This window comes from Eschrichtius robustus, chromosome 14 (assembly GCF_028021215.1).
Source record: "Eschrichtius robustus isolate mEscRob2 chromosome 14, mEscRob2.pri, whole genome shotgun sequence".
Taxonomy (NCBI): domain Eukaryota; kingdom Metazoa; phylum Chordata; class Mammalia; order Artiodactyla; family Eschrichtiidae; genus Eschrichtius; species Eschrichtius robustus.
This window is the reverse complement of record NC_090837.1, coordinates 97782885-97797933: the sequence shown is the minus strand read 5'-3', so window position 1 is coordinate 97797933 and position 15049 is coordinate 97782885. Positions and strand designations below refer to the sequence as shown.

General features: G+C 49.0%; 1 protein-coding gene across 4 annotated transcripts in view; it reads right to left on the bottom strand.

Moving 5' to 3' along the window:
- ZNF236 (zinc finger protein 236) overlaps positions 1-15049 on the bottom strand; it is a 97144-nt gene that overhangs the window by 19420 nt on the left and 62675 nt on the right. For all 4 annotated transcript variants that reach the window (XM_068563058.1, XM_068563055.1, XM_068563056.1 and 1 more), the window contains 9 exons: positions 14487-14638; positions 13516-13728; positions 11603-11885; positions 9220-9323; positions 7091-7456; positions 6183-6328; positions 5851-6091; positions 5285-5464; positions 2334-2489 (listed from right to left, as the gene is read on the bottom strand). In XM_068563058.1, coding sequence (XP_068419159.1) covers positions 2334-2489; positions 5285-5464; positions 5851-6091; positions 6183-6328; positions 7091-7456; positions 9220-9323; positions 11603-11885; positions 13516-13728; positions 14487-14638 — 1841 coding nt within the window. The remainder of the gene's footprint in view (positions 1-2333; positions 2490-5284; positions 5465-5850; positions 6092-6182; positions 6329-7090; positions 7457-9219; positions 9324-11602; positions 11886-13515; positions 13729-14486; positions 14639-15049) is intronic.

The following is a 15049-nucleotide window of genomic DNA, read 5'->3' as shown; positions in this document are numbered from 1 at the left end:
CAAACTCCTGAAAAAAAATTTTTTTAATAAGGTACCAAATTAAGCTAAAGTGGCATCAAAAAAGAAAAGAAGAGAAAAGTTCTCAGCTGGCTCTACAACAATAAGTCTAAAGAGAAAAAAAAATTATATCAGAAGAAAGGGGCATGCGTGTTGTCTTTAAAGAAACATCAGTGCATGGCATACAGGAGCCCTGTACACAACTGACCGCTCTTCCCCTGCCTGTGAGACCATCACTCTGTATCTGTGGAGGCAGATGTACAAGGTGGAACACCTAATGCCTGACTCACAGAAGACAGAGGTTTTACGAAATGCAGGTGGCCAGAACAGAGCCCTCTGCGTTCCTGGGCTCTCCCTCCATCCCCTTCTCCATTCTGATCAGAACATCATCAACTTTAAGTGATCTGCTGTACCAGCGAACGTCCAGGGTCACCAAGTAGTGCAAAACACCCCTCCATTTAAAGGGAAACACCTAAAACTCTCCTTGTCTTTCCATCAATTTGCCCAGGACTCACTACAGACATGAAGCAGGGCTTCCAAGGAGACGTAAGATTCCACCGCCTACAGCCAGTTTACTCCTCAGGGAAGCAGGAGGCGGGGAGAGCCTGACCTCTCAACATTCCAGGACAGAGATCCCCACCAGAGCGTGACACCACTCATTCGGGCCAAACACAAGAGACACATCTTCATGTCGCAACACGCACCACGCACCGCGCACCACGCAGGGTGGCAGAGGTGATCAGAACCCTAGAGGTGATAAGAAAGAACGCAGTGTCTAGTCCTTTACAAAAAGATACAAACTAAGACTTTTAGGAAACAGCTGCAGAAACAAGTTTGCTATGTAACTTGAGTAGTACATGATATACTGTAGATGTCTTACCTATTACAGGCTAAATTATAACCTGAAAGTACTAGCTTTCACAGCCGATTAGAATATAAAACAAAGTTCCCCTTGATTGCAAACAAAACAAAAAGACTCTCATTTCAAATTAATAAGTAAAAGAATTCAGTTCTGGGATACAATTTTCTTAAGAGCCCCAAAATTAAACAAGCAAACCGACGCAGGAGGGACAGAGTTAAGACCAAAGTAGAGACAGGAAAACACGGAGAGCAGTGGTACGGTGGAAATGATCATCAGCCAGAAGTCCAGATTGTGGATCTGCCCAGATCCGCCAGCACGAGATTCCAACAAGGCTCTTGGCCACCCGGGTGTCAGCGTGCCCTTCAGCAGAGGAGGGGGTGGACAGGAAGTCCCTCAGGGCCCTGAGCGGAACCTGACTGTGTGCCGCTGCCTCGGCTCAGCGCCTGCTCCAGTTCAGCAAGTCCCCACCCTGCAGCACCGGCAGCTCCATCGGGCCCGCGCTCGCGGGGGAGAAACGCCCCCCCACGGCCAGAGCTCCCGCCTCGAGAGGCCGCCCCCACCGGGTCAGCCCCCCACCCCGCAGACGTGCTCCCTGGACGCCCTTCTCCCCTTTATGTATCGCTACTGCCGTAATTCTACACTGACTTAACGGGTTCTTCAATAAACGTCTGCTCTATTCGTTTCTAGGATCCAAAATGCAAGGGGACCGTAGTTGCCTTGTTCAACATTACACACCCAGATTTAGTATACTTCTTACCATATAGTATGCACCACAATCTTTTGTGAATAGAAGAATTACTGGATAAGAAAGTATTTCAATTAAGCACGAAAAAAAAGTCTAGCTGGGGGTACAAACATATCTAAAGATTAAATTCTTTTTCTCAAAAAATGATATACAGAGTTGGAAAATAAAGAGGGCTAAGAAAGTAATGAAATCTCTACAAGGTAAGGAAAACAGATATGTCATGCTCAACTGTTAATGTTTACTTATGAAGCTGTGACTTATTTTACTGGAGCTCTTTTACTTTTATTTTTTATTAAAGTCTATATTTCAAAACCTTAGTAAGATGCTTTCTTTTAATTCTGCCATCCTACATTCAGCTGGCGCCCAAACATCCCCACCGCAGGGCACAAAGTAACGAGCCAGAGGCACTTTCAGCCTGGGTGACACGGGGACAGCTTTGTGACTTGCAGACATACACAATGCCTTGCATATTTGAATAAGATTATTTACCTTTGTTCTTTAGAAGGTGGAAACAACCTTAAAAGGTTAATAACACTCGAGACAGCTCTGTGTCCTAGAATTATACATAAGCCACTAATCATCACAGAATCACATCAAACGTATTAGAACATGCAGTTGACACACTCGTCACGTGAGAAGACAGGCGACTTCTCTCCGCTGACCAGGTGCAGAGCCCTATAACTATGAAACGTTATGAAGCCTCTCGTGGCTCGATCATTAGCTGCATACCTGAAGCGTTTAATGTTGCACTCTGTGAGAGAAGTTGATCATTGCTTATGGTCAAGGTGGCACCCGTAGATTGATTATTGATTGCAGGTGCTGATAATCTTATGCTTCCGTTCAGTTCGCTACTTCCATTAGAACTGTGCTGTATAAGATCTTGACCTAAACAGAAATTAATACTGTGATATCTGAAAGTAACACGTTAATTCACATACTGGCAAGTATGTTAAACATATAATAACATCCTTTTAAAAGTGAGAGCTATTTCATTTTTAATACTATTTAAAGAGAAAAAAAATGAAAATAAGACCAAGAAATACATTTCCCAAAAGGAAACTATTTGTTCACACTTTTTAAGCTATAAAGTTTTTAAGTGCTTCTTAAGAGTTCTACTTTAACCCAGCATTTAGGCACTTAGAGCTACACCCTTTGTTGAATTAAATTTAAACCGAATTGGAAATACTTCCAAACATGGTGGACCCCCAGCTGCAGCATCGAGGGGCACGAGGGAGGGCACCAAGGCCTCCCTTGCGGCAGCGGTGGCCGCTACAGGTCTCCTGCGGGAGGGTCACTGCCCCACGGCGCTCTGGACGCGCACAGCAGGCTCAAACACGCCGTGATGTCTGTACTCCCACCGAGAGACATGGGCTTCCGTCAGCTTCATTAGCTTGTAACCTTTACATTACAGCATAATTGTACAATGTAATCAGATAGTATGGAAACAGAGGAACATGAAAATTAAAAACCCGAGCTGTTTCAATGAAAACCAAAAGACAAAAGGATGCTGCACTCAGCTTCATAATCACCAACACCCTCATGCCACGCTAGAGAAACAGAACTGGGGAATGAGGCTGTGCAACAGGGGTGGAAATGTGGGCAAAATAAAACGTGCAGAACTCCCACCAGCAGAGCAGACCCATTTTCAAAGACCTGCTGGATAAATGCTCAAAATCGTGTAGGCATCGTTTTTCTGACTCTCTGCTTGATGTGGCTTTTTATTAATAACTAGACTAAAGACATCAGGTAAGAGGACTTTTATTACTGTACAAGATAACTGGGGGAGACTGAGGACTCTCCTCACCTTTTACCCAATGTCTAACTTTTTTCCCAAACAGCTTATGAATTGCTAAAGGTCTGTACACCTCAATTGAAGTAATATTTGCATTCTAGCATTCATAAGCATTTATAATTCTGTGCATTCATGGAAAAAAGAGCATTCTACAAAATAACCGAAAATTTCTGTAGCACAGCTAGATGCTTTCCACAGGTGACCACAAATTAAAAGTTTTTCTAGACTTCTCAGAATGGGATAAGAAAATGTTGAGTTAGGAGTCCCCACAGCCAATTCTCATTACACACAATAATGAGAAGTAAAGGAATAAGAAATCTTAAGCCCAGAGTTTGGGCAACCCTTATTTCATCAACTGACAAAGATTTCTCCTAGGATAACCCTTTTAAGCTATTTTTTTTTTAATTGCAGTTATATTCACCTAATACACTAAAAATTAACAATAAAATAACTAAATGACCGATAATAGGAAAACATGGGAGAGACAGAAGTACAAGCCACAAACACAAAAACACATTTGCCGAACTATAAACAAGAATCCCACATTATGTGCTTTTTGTATAGGACCAGCACAACCCCTCAAATATTGAGATTATGCAAAAAAAGATAATTCGATCAACAAAACAGCTTTCTGAAAATAACTCTTCCATGTTTCCAACATTAAAATTCAAATATATATGTGTATATATATATATATATATATATATATATATATATATAAATATAAATATAAATACACATATATTAAATAAAAAAGAAGAAAGTTAGTGAATTAGATAAAATTCAAAGTTAATTTCTGCTGCCTGTTAGCATCTAAAAACCACTGCGTGTCATCGAGAAGCAAAGCTCCATCCAGGAATAGTTCCTCAAACTTCTCACATAAATTGAAAGGAATAAAGACACCCCTTAAGAAAGAAAGCTTTTGGTTTTCTTCTCAATAACTCCTCTTTCTTTTCCAATCACGGTTTTTGCAGAAATCTCAGGCAACAGAGGTAATAACTACACTGACCGCTCACACGGCTGTCGGCCCAGTGTTCTAGCCGCCGCCATACTGTGTCTCCAGGGAGGTTATTTTGACCCCAGCAAAATGTTTTTCTTTTCTTTTTAAAAAAAACCAACAGTCTCATAAGGTTGTTGTGAGACTTAAATGAGTTACTATTTGTCAGTCACTAGAATAGGACCTGGTGCACTGCCAGGGTCAGAGAGACTGTCGCTGAATTTCAGAACCACTCAGTTAACATGAAGAGCTCACAGCTAAGAGCCGCGTGGGCAAAACGCACCTGTGAAATATGCTCCAAGCTCACTCAGATGAGAACATACTGTGAGAATTAATGCTCTGTAAGGGGAAGAAGTGACCGTGAGCATCACAGGCCTGGACCAGGGAACACATTAGCTGGTGACTCACACGGAGGATCAGCTCGCCAACCTCGGTGGCCTGGGCTGCCAAAGGGTGTCTTCCACCCACTTACCTAGTTGTCGATGTTCTACCATAATTTTCTACATAATCTGAGAAGAATTCTGAAAAGGTCAGGGGGGTAGGTATCTGTAATCTCCTAGTGTAACCACTTATACCGATTCAACTCCTTTAGCTCAAAGGAGCACGGTAAGAATCATGAAGCCATGGTTTTCTACTCTTGGCTAAACAAAATATATTTGACAAAGCTAACTGGCTCAAACTGGACGTGCCATGAGGAACCACCATGTTTAATCCCTGGTATCAGATGGGAACTGCAGGATATCATTCTCACTAAACTGGAGTTTCTCACATAAATTACAAACACTTCCTGAGGCACTGGATTTAGGCAAAGCTCAGTCTTGCAGGAAAAAGATACAAAAAAAGAGTTACCTAAACTGCAGGTGAAAGGATTTAAAAAATTTTAAGACTAACCGGAGATGGTCAGGGTAATTTCCTGCGGCGACCCCGAGGACGACGCAGCGGCGGGCCCAGCAGCCTGCGCCAGCACCTGGCTCAGGCTCGAGTTGTTAATGGTCAGGGTGATCTCGTGGGGCCCACTGGAGGTGGACACCAGGCCTTGTGATGTCATCACCTGAGAGAGGTCTTGCGTCCCTGGTCATCGTTATAAAACAGAACAAAGCTGGGCTTAAAAAAATAATCATTTCCTCCTTTTTCATATTAAAATATTTTAGTGCAACTGTTACTTTAAAAAGAGAAGGATTCAAAATACAGTGTCATCTCTAATTCCTTCAACTAAAATGATTTAAAAACAAACAAACAGACAAACAGCCTTATGCGGTTCCATGAATGCAATAATCTCTGTGCATATACTGACTAAACATCACTTATCATCAGAAAAGCTTATTCTTAGGACAGTTATTCGTTAAGCTTTATAAAGAGAAAAAAACAGCATCCCAGTGTCCCCAAACCAAATCTGTGACTGTCAGCAGCGAGCCAAAACTCCAGCTGTCACACTCAACCGAAGCGGCAGCTCTCACCACTGCTGCTGGTGGTCAGCACGGAATCCTGCTCCGAGAGCGGGCCTATGGTCAGGTTGGCAGACGTCACCGTGGGCTGCAAGGACAGGCCTGAGATGGGCTGGAGGACCACACTGGCCGGGACCGTACTGTCTGGTGTCTGAAGGGAGCTGTGCTGCGGGGCCAGGCCGGGCTCCGAGGTCGGCTGCGGAGCAAGCAGGTTACCCTGCTGTAGCGTCTGCTGCAGGACGCTTGGGTCAATCTGAAAGCACAGAGATTGTTGTGATGGAAAGGTCACGCTGAGTGCGACTCACACCACCTGAAAGCACAGAAAAGCCTGGCGGGCGTCGCACCTGTAGTGTGATATTATTAATGCTGGAAGCGTCGATCCCAGAGATTTGAACGCTGGGTGCAACCAAGTTAGCAGCCAGCTGTAACTGTATGCCCTCGAGGGTGGCCAGGCTTCCATCTGTCAAAGACACTGTCCAGTCGCCACCAGCTGCAGAGGAAGAACAGGAATGACTGCGTACCAGACACTTTCTCAAACAGGAAAAACGCACTGGGTTTCTAAATACAGAAGTTCTAAATACATATCGACATGACCTAGCTAACAAATACTAATGTTTACTTTACACAGGCACGTACATATCTAATTTAATCGTCACAAAACAAACCCTGTGAAATAGAAAATAATATTATCCATTTTAAACACATCAGGACACTAGGCTCAAAGAGATCACACTGAGTAGCCCAAGATTTAAAACAACGCTATTATTTTGTCTTATTATGCTTTAATTGCGCCACGGGTCACGAAACTGAAAGAAAGCCACTTAAGATGTCCAGTAGCTATTAACAGTTGCTACGTTATTTGTGAGTGCACAAAAAACCCAACTGACTAAAATTTAATGCTTTTCAAATACTGTGTGACCCAAGAGCAACTGGATAACTCTCGTATATGAAAAACAAGGTTCACGGGTAGCTATAAATTACGTCTCGCTATTAAGTTTGTGAGACTACTAAAAAGGAAACAGGTTTAAGCCCATCAAACTAAACAAAGAGCTGAAGCGTGAAATGCAGACGTGACGTCAGAAAGAATGGGAAACGGAAAGGCAGCTGCGTCTGGAAGTCAGGACTTCAACCCCCCGCGGCCCCGCGGGAAACCCTCAGGAAGGGCAGTGTCCTGAGGCTGAAGGTCGCGCCGCCCCCGCCCCCACCCCCAATCCCGGCGTCGACAGCCCTGGTGCCTGTCAGCCCTACTCACCGGACACGGAGGCGGGAAGGACGGCCTGGCCCAGCAGGCCCTGCTGCAGCAGACTCTGGTCCAGCTGCCCCGCCAGCACGGGGCTGTTCATGATGAACACGCTGGGGTCAGAGGAGGGCGGAGGGGGCGCGCTCACGGGCTGCGGCCCTTCCGGCGGCCCCCGGGGCCCGGGCTTCCTGGCTTTCTTGGGGTCCGGTTTGTAGTGAAACTGCATGTGAGTCTTCCTCCGCCCAGACGTGCGGAAACGCAGCTCACAGTGGGGACACTTGAACGGCTTTGCTCCTGTGTGCAAACGCATGTGGACCTTCAGGCTCCCCTTGGTGGAGAAGGCGTTGCTGCAGACGTGGCAGCTGAAGAGCTTCTGACCTGGGAGAAGGAGCCGAGCGTCAGCGGGCCGGCCGAGCGCTCGCCCCCGTCGGCCATCGGCCTGGCTGCCACCGCGCTGCGTCCACCAACCCCCGCGCTCCCCGGGGCCCCTCGCTCCGGAGGGCCGGTGGCTGGGAAACTTAAAAGTAAGCGAAGTTCACTGTCGAGGATCCGAATTCAGTCTTTCCACGACACAGAGGCACGGCAAGCCCTGCCGGAAGCGGGGGCCCGCCCTGCATCTCGGGCTCTGCTCCCTCCCTGATTTTACGAAGCGTGAGCTCACGCCTCACAGGTCTTCTCTGACAAAGGGGAGCCCGAGCCGCCGGCACAGGTGGACGCCGCCTGGCAGACTGCGCTCCGGGCGCACGTGCCCAGCTCCTGGGGCGCCAAGTCCTCTAACACACACGGGCTGCGGGGGGAAGAAGGCCAGGCAGGCGGGACTGGGCGCGGCGTCAGAACCCCTACCCTGCCCTGGAGCCTCTGCAAGGAGAGAGCCCGGCCCGTCCCTGTCTCCCTCTCCTGCTCCCGGAAACCAACACGGACTGTGCCCAGGGCCGGGCTCGGCGACTCGCCCTGGGACTGGCGGCGCCTGCTCCCCTCACACTGCTCGGGGCCTCAGAAGTCACCTGAGAGGGAGCCCTGGAAGGTGTCTTCCCAGAGACTTTCTTCCTAGTCCTGACACCCGGGAGCCGACACGGAGGCTTGGTGCGCAGGAGGCGTCCTGAGTGTCGCCGGCACCTGCCACGTGAGCTACCACGCGAGACCCGGGACGCAAAGCTGCTAAAGCGGGTCCCTCCCGACCCTCGGCAGCGCCCAGGGCTGCAGGGGAGGGTCAAGCACAGATCCTAAGGAAACAACAGAAGAACTGTCCATAGAATAGGCAGCTGAAGGACTTCGTGTATCTGGTTACTGAATTCCACACACGAACCCATCAGAAAAGAATCACAGGGCTTTACGCCTATGTGTGAAATTCCACTTGTACTCCCTTGGTCAATTCTGCTTACGGCCAAAACTTCAGAGTGTAAATTGGTTTGATAATCATAATCCTACACGTCCTAACAACGCTAACATTTACTCCGTGTTTACCAGGTGCTACTTTTACTTTTCTAGGCGATTTAAACTCCCAGCGGGGGGAGTGGGGTGGGGGGGGTACTCGTGTTAGCCCCATTTTCCACACGAGGGATGGGCGGGTCAGAGAAGTGGCTCACAAGTGAGGACAGACTCCAACCGGGCAGAGGCCCAGGGCCCGCCTTCTCACCCACGAGGGCGCACCGTGCAGAATCAAGAAGCAAAGGTTGAGTACGTTTTACTTAGGATGATTATCCTTCAGTTCCTCACATTAGATGAAGAAAATGGCCATGAAATTTGGACGTTAATTGTTTTCCTTTATCAGATTTTCCCCCCACAGAAACAGAATTGCTACCCGGTAAGTGTAATCAGATTTGTGAAATCCCCAGTTTTCACAAAATTTCAACAAACTGAATCTCTGGCCTGAATGAGACTAAGAGTTAATCTTTCTGACACAGGTATTTAACTCTGAGTGAGACAACTTATAACGCCACATCTGAGACCTAGATCCTTTCCTTTGGTGTCAGAGATCACTTTCTCCATGTTGGGAATCACAAATCTTCTATATTCATTTCTTCGTGGCTCCTGATTTTTAAGCTTCCTATCATCTTGAAAGTATGTGTGCAAAATACATAGGAACAAGTATAAAGTGCTGTCGGAAGGCATCTACCAACAGTGCAGGTGTTTGTTCTTACCCGTGTGAGTCTTCACATGGCAGTCTAGGGTAGATTTAACAGTGAAACTCTTCCCACATTCATCGCATTTATATGGCTTTTCTCCAGTGTGGATTCGAACATGCCTAGCCAGAAAGCATTTGCAATTAAGTGTCTTTCTTTTTAACTTTATACGCATTTACAAACAACTTCATGATTTAAAATTTATAGCTATCCATATAAATAAAAATTATGCGTGACTATGTACTGAATAAATTTAGCAAAACTTTTAAGCTTCACTCTATATAAATAATACCATAAACAAATCCACAAGACAACAAAGTAATCTGCAAGACCAATGAAAACAAGGCTAACTTTCTTGAAAACCAAAGAGAATCTTACAAATCGGCAGTAAGACAAGAAATATCACAGCAGAAAAACAGGCAACACACAGGCAGCGTAGAGAAGAAACACACGCACCCAAATGCCACATGAAAAGGTATTCCCTAGACTCAGAATTTAAAAGGAGCACGTTAAAATGACAAGCCACCCCTTTCCTATCAGTCTGATGATGACCCACCGTCAGCTGGGTGGCCTGGGAGCAGGTGCCCAGAGGCTGGGGGATGTAAGCGGCACAGCCCTCGAGGCCAGTGGGTGTGTCCATCAGCACTGACCCCGGGCGCCCACACAGGTGCACACAGAGCACAGGACAGTGGGGCTGGCCTAGTGCTTCCACACTGAAAACTAGGCAGTCATCAACAGGGGTCTGGGATGCCCACACGACAGAACAAGACGTCGCGATGAAGGATGAAAGAGGTGGGCAGGTACCGACAAAGTTGTCTGAGACCCCACGATATGTAAAAATTAAACCAAGACCAGAACTGCAGAAGTTAATGCTGACGTATGTGTAGACATTTCTGAAAAAACACACAGAAGAAATTGCTGATAGCGCTTGTCTCTGGGGAGGGGAAGGTTCTCCCTTCATTGCCTCCTCCGCTGTTTTCGGTCCTGGTTCGCTTCACCAGGACACCTGTCCAGTACACAGTGGGGGCAGCTGAGCCTCGAACGATTGTTAAATGAAGGACAGAAGGAGAAGGCAGGTGGGCTGCCAGGCCGCAGCAGGCTTCTCGTTTCCAGGAGCACCTGCCGCCTCGCCCCCTCACGGGGCGGGGGGGGGGGGGGGGGGGGGGGTGCAGGCGTCAGCAGTCCCGCCTCCGGGGCTCACCTGCTGGCCCGGCTGGCTGCTCGTCAGCACCACCCGCCGGCCACGCGCTGCAGGCCTTCACAGTGGCGAGAGGACGCCCCCGGGGCTGCCCAGCACGACGCCCTCATCCACGATTCGCACCCCTGCCTCCCGCTGGGGCCCTGCCCCTCCCCACAGCCAGCGCGCTGCTCCCCTGTGGCCCCCGCCCGGTCCTCTCCATAGCTGAAGGTTCCAGCGTCTCACTCTCGGCCTCGGAGTCACGCCGTCATCTTCTTAGCTCGTTCCTCCTCCCCACCCGCCGGGACACGACGCCGTCTCGGCCCCGCGACCCAGCTCGGCCTGCCGTGCCCACGGCCCCTCGCCCGTCTACCCGTCCCTCTCTCGCTGGCACACGTCCCTTCCCGGCCGGCAGGAACACAAGGGCAGGGGTTGCTGGCTGCGCTTACGCGACGAGCACTTCCAGCCTAGCAGCTTCTCGGCAGCCCGCCTGCCCTCCCGTCACGTGCAGGGCTCTGTGCGACAGAGGGGCAGGAAGACGCCCGTTTGGCTTTCCGAAGCCGCCGGCTCTATTACTACCCGCCCTGAAATCCCGACGGCTCCTCCCTTCAGTCACCCTCTACCTCTCACCCAGCAGTTCCACCTCCTGAGGCAAAAGACGAGCGCCCCCCCACCCGGCCCCCCCCCCCCCGCACCGTAAACGAGAAGCCTCCAAATGCTTTAAGAGAGCGCTGCACTTCGGCCTTCTTTCCTGGAGCCCGGCTGCCGGCTGCCCTCCGCCACTCCGCCAGACCGCACGTCAATCACCGCCTCGCGGCTGACGTGGCCTCGACCCCCAGCGCTCGGGCCACCTCCCCGTGCGAGCGAGCCTCGCGCCATACGGACCGGTCGCCCAGCGGGGCGGGCAGGAACCCGCTGCTGTTCTGTGCGCCTGCAAGGCTGGGCTCAGCGCCGCGTCTGCCTCAGGAAATGATTTTTAATTCTCTTTTACTGCTACCACCGTCACACAGAAATAAGCACAAGCAACCCACAGAGCAAGCAAACTTCTAGCTAACGTGCTGAATGAGCTCGCAAGGAAGCCTCAAAGCGCACACGGGCCTGAAACCAGAACTCAAGAAAGGAAGGAGCCACTCTAGAGGCACCAGGTTCAGACAGCACAGCAAGGGCTGCAGAGGAGCGCACAGACTGCACGTCCACCCCGGGGCAGCGGGGCCTGCACCGCACCTGACCAGGTCGCTGGGCTTCTTGAAGCTCTTGGGGCAGTAGGAGCAGCAGTTGGCGTGCTTGGGCTCGGCCTCCAGCTCTGCCTGCCTGTCCTTCATCTCGCTGATGCGGTCCTTCTCGGCGGCCGACTGCACCAGCACCTGCTCTGAGACGGTGGCACTTTCCTGCGGCCGAATCTTGGCCAGCTGTGCCGTCTCCTCCTCTGTGAAGGTGATGACCTCGGGGCGAGCCTTTCTAGACACATTTCTTTCAGAACTGTCTTCCTCTTCCTCCAGACCCATCTCTAAACAAAATGTAGGAAAAAGGATCAAATCCTAATAAAAAAACTAAGTTGTAACAGAACAACTAATACTAAACATTTAACTTAAATATGTAAGGTTAAAATTAGCAACTCAGTGAGGCTATATTTGGGATGGTAAAGGGTTTTTCCCCACCACTGTCTGTTGAGAAGCTGGTCAGGGCGGAAAGGCCATGCCTCGGGGGAGGGGTCACCGACAAGGGCAGATGCCGTGGCTGCCCGTCTCCTGCCAGCCTTGCCAGCAGGCCGGCAGTGGGCTCCGACAGGGTCAGTGTCCGCACGCGTCAACAGTACTCATACACACAGACGTTCATTTATCAACACGGGCGCAAAGTGAATTAGCGTAAGAAGATGAGCAGCCCAAAGGAAGAGACCAAACTGATAATTAGCCAACACCCACCAATTAAAAAGACTTACTGAAAGGAAAAAAAAACACTTAAACAAATGTTATGTTTAAGTATTCTCTCAGTGAAATGTAAGGATATATTTACATCCATTAAAAAAAAGAATAAGCTGCTGTTAAAATGTAACTGAGGAGGAAAAAAAGGTTTGGCTGGGGACAGGGGACGGGGGACAGGGGGACTTTATTATTCCACAGATGGCTAGAAAATTTTTTTAAAAAACAGCAGAAACACTAAACAGCAAAATGGACGGCGGTCAGAACCAAAACAGTGAACTAAAAACTGACGGATGGCCCTCCGAGTCGCGCCCCCATCTCAGCACGCTCACTCTGCCAGCATCAAGTGCCAAGGGCGTGAGGCGCACAGTGCTGGCCGCAGCACAGACAGGAGCCCAGGCCCCGGGACACCGTGTAAACTATCAACAGCGTAACTCACGCTGCGTATGGAACAAGGTCGTTTAAAAAATTTAAAACGCTGTGCACTGGCGCCATGTGTCAGAATATGCAAGGTGCACGTTCTGTCGCTGTAATTTCACTCTGGAACTTGCCAGAAAGAAATCGTCTCATAGGTACAAAAAGCATAAGCACAAAATAATCCTCCTGGGATTACTATACTTGGTGTGGGAACTGGGGCCATCAGCTCGTCTACCGTTTAAGTTAGCTTCACGGTATCTCGTGTCGATCAGATGAGAGTGTGCGTGGTGAATAAGCACAGCGTCGAGGGTTAAAGCCCCCTGACCGCCAGCTCTTCCTGTTACACTGCAGCACTGGGCAGCCACTGTGCGTCCAGCAACAGGAAACTGTGTAATGAAACACAATGGAACCCCGTGCAGTTGTTAGAACTGATGTACATCCGTGCTCACTAATCTCAAATTCGCCTGTAATAAACACCCATAGACGACAACACTGCATTTAACGTGATTTCCTAATCGGGAATTCAGGTCCACCTACGCGTGCGTACGTGCGTGCGTGGGCGACAGCCTGCCCTGTGCGGGGATGCTGGTATTTTGGTGCCTGGTGACCAGTGAGGTAAGAAGTTTTCCTCTTCGTGCCTCCCTGAATCTTTCTTTCAAAGAGCAAGAGCAAATTATGATTGTTTTCATAATCAGAAAATGAAATAAGTTAACATACTGGTACAAATCACCTCTGAAATGAGTTAATCACTAAGTTTCAGCATCGGCTGATGATAAACCTGAATCAACAAAGGGACCACACCTCCTCCTTCTGCCTCTCCCGGTGCTGACCCAGCCGAGGGGACCGTCTGGTGCCTCTTCATGTGCTTTTTACAATGAACTGTGGTTCGGAAACCCTGCTCGCAAAACGGACACTTGTAGGGCTTCATGCTCATGTGCGTGGCCGTGTGCCTGGTGAGGCTGCCGTTGGTTGTGAAGGAAGCGTTGCAGACGCTGCAGCTGAACGCCTTTTCTCCTGTGACGGCAGAGACGGGGTCAGAACACGTTCGTTACCTGAAAACCATACGCAATCAAAGCAAAGATGCGCTCAACAAGCTGCAAAACCGAAGAGCATGTACTTGCTGTGGTCCCCAATTTTTAGGAATTGAGGGTCTTTCAAGAAGAGGTTATTTTAAGAAGACGGACGGTCATAATGAAGCAGACAGACCATACTAAGCCCTGACAAGATGTGAAATCACTGCTGGTGGACAAGGAAAATGGTGCGGCCACTCTGGAAAGGCCACTCTGGTTTGGTAAACCCCAAGGTTTAAACAGCTAGCGTATGACCAAGCAAGTCCACTCCTAAACAGAGAAGCGAAAACGTGCATCCACACAGAGATGCACAAAACGTTCATGGCCAAGATTACTCCTGACGGCCGAAAAACGGCAACACCGCAGCTGTCCAACAGCTGAGCAGCGGACAAGCAGAACGCGGCCTCTCCACACAGTGGACTACCAGTCGGCTGTACAAATAAGTGGGACCCGTGCCACAACGCGGGTGGACCCTGAACACGTGCTGAGTGAGGGAAGCCAGTGACAAAGGGCACCGTGTCGTATGGTTCCGTTTACAGGAGGAGCCCGGAACAGGCAAATCCACACGGACAGGAAACAGGTCAGTGGTTGCCTGGGGCTGGGGGCCCCGAGGGGTGTGACGAAAATGCGCTAGAATTCATATGCTCTAGAATCACGTATGGTTTTCCTTGTGTTTACATCCAGTGCGAGGCAGACAATGACCTGTGTGTGTCTTCTCGTGGGACTTGAGGACCCCAGAGGAAACGAAGCCACGTCCACAGAGCTTGCACTTGTAGGGCTTCTCCCCGGTGTGTGACCGCACGTGCTGCTTCAAGTGGCTGGACTTCTTAAAGCCTTTGTTGCAATAGTCACATCTATACACACAACACAGACCATGTTAATTCACAGCATGATCACAAATGCAACACCTGAGAAGGGAAGAAAAGCAAACACTCTTCACCAACAATCAGTAAACAATCAGGCATAACCGTTACAGAAACCAGGTATGCTCTCCAACATTTAAAACTCTGAAATACTAGGAAGAAAAACTTGTTAGATCAAATTCTGCTCAGACTGTACCCTTAAACATATTTTATTATTTCAAAGTTAGTAAAACCTATAGCAATCCTCCAGGAGAAATAAAATTCGATTAACTACGAACTATTCCTTTAAACATAACAGGGAATTTATTAGGTGCTATTTTCTTTACCAAGTCATAAGACGCTGTGAACCCTTCCGCTGCATTAGGGTCAGAATCACCTCTGAGTCTAGACACTTGGAAATGT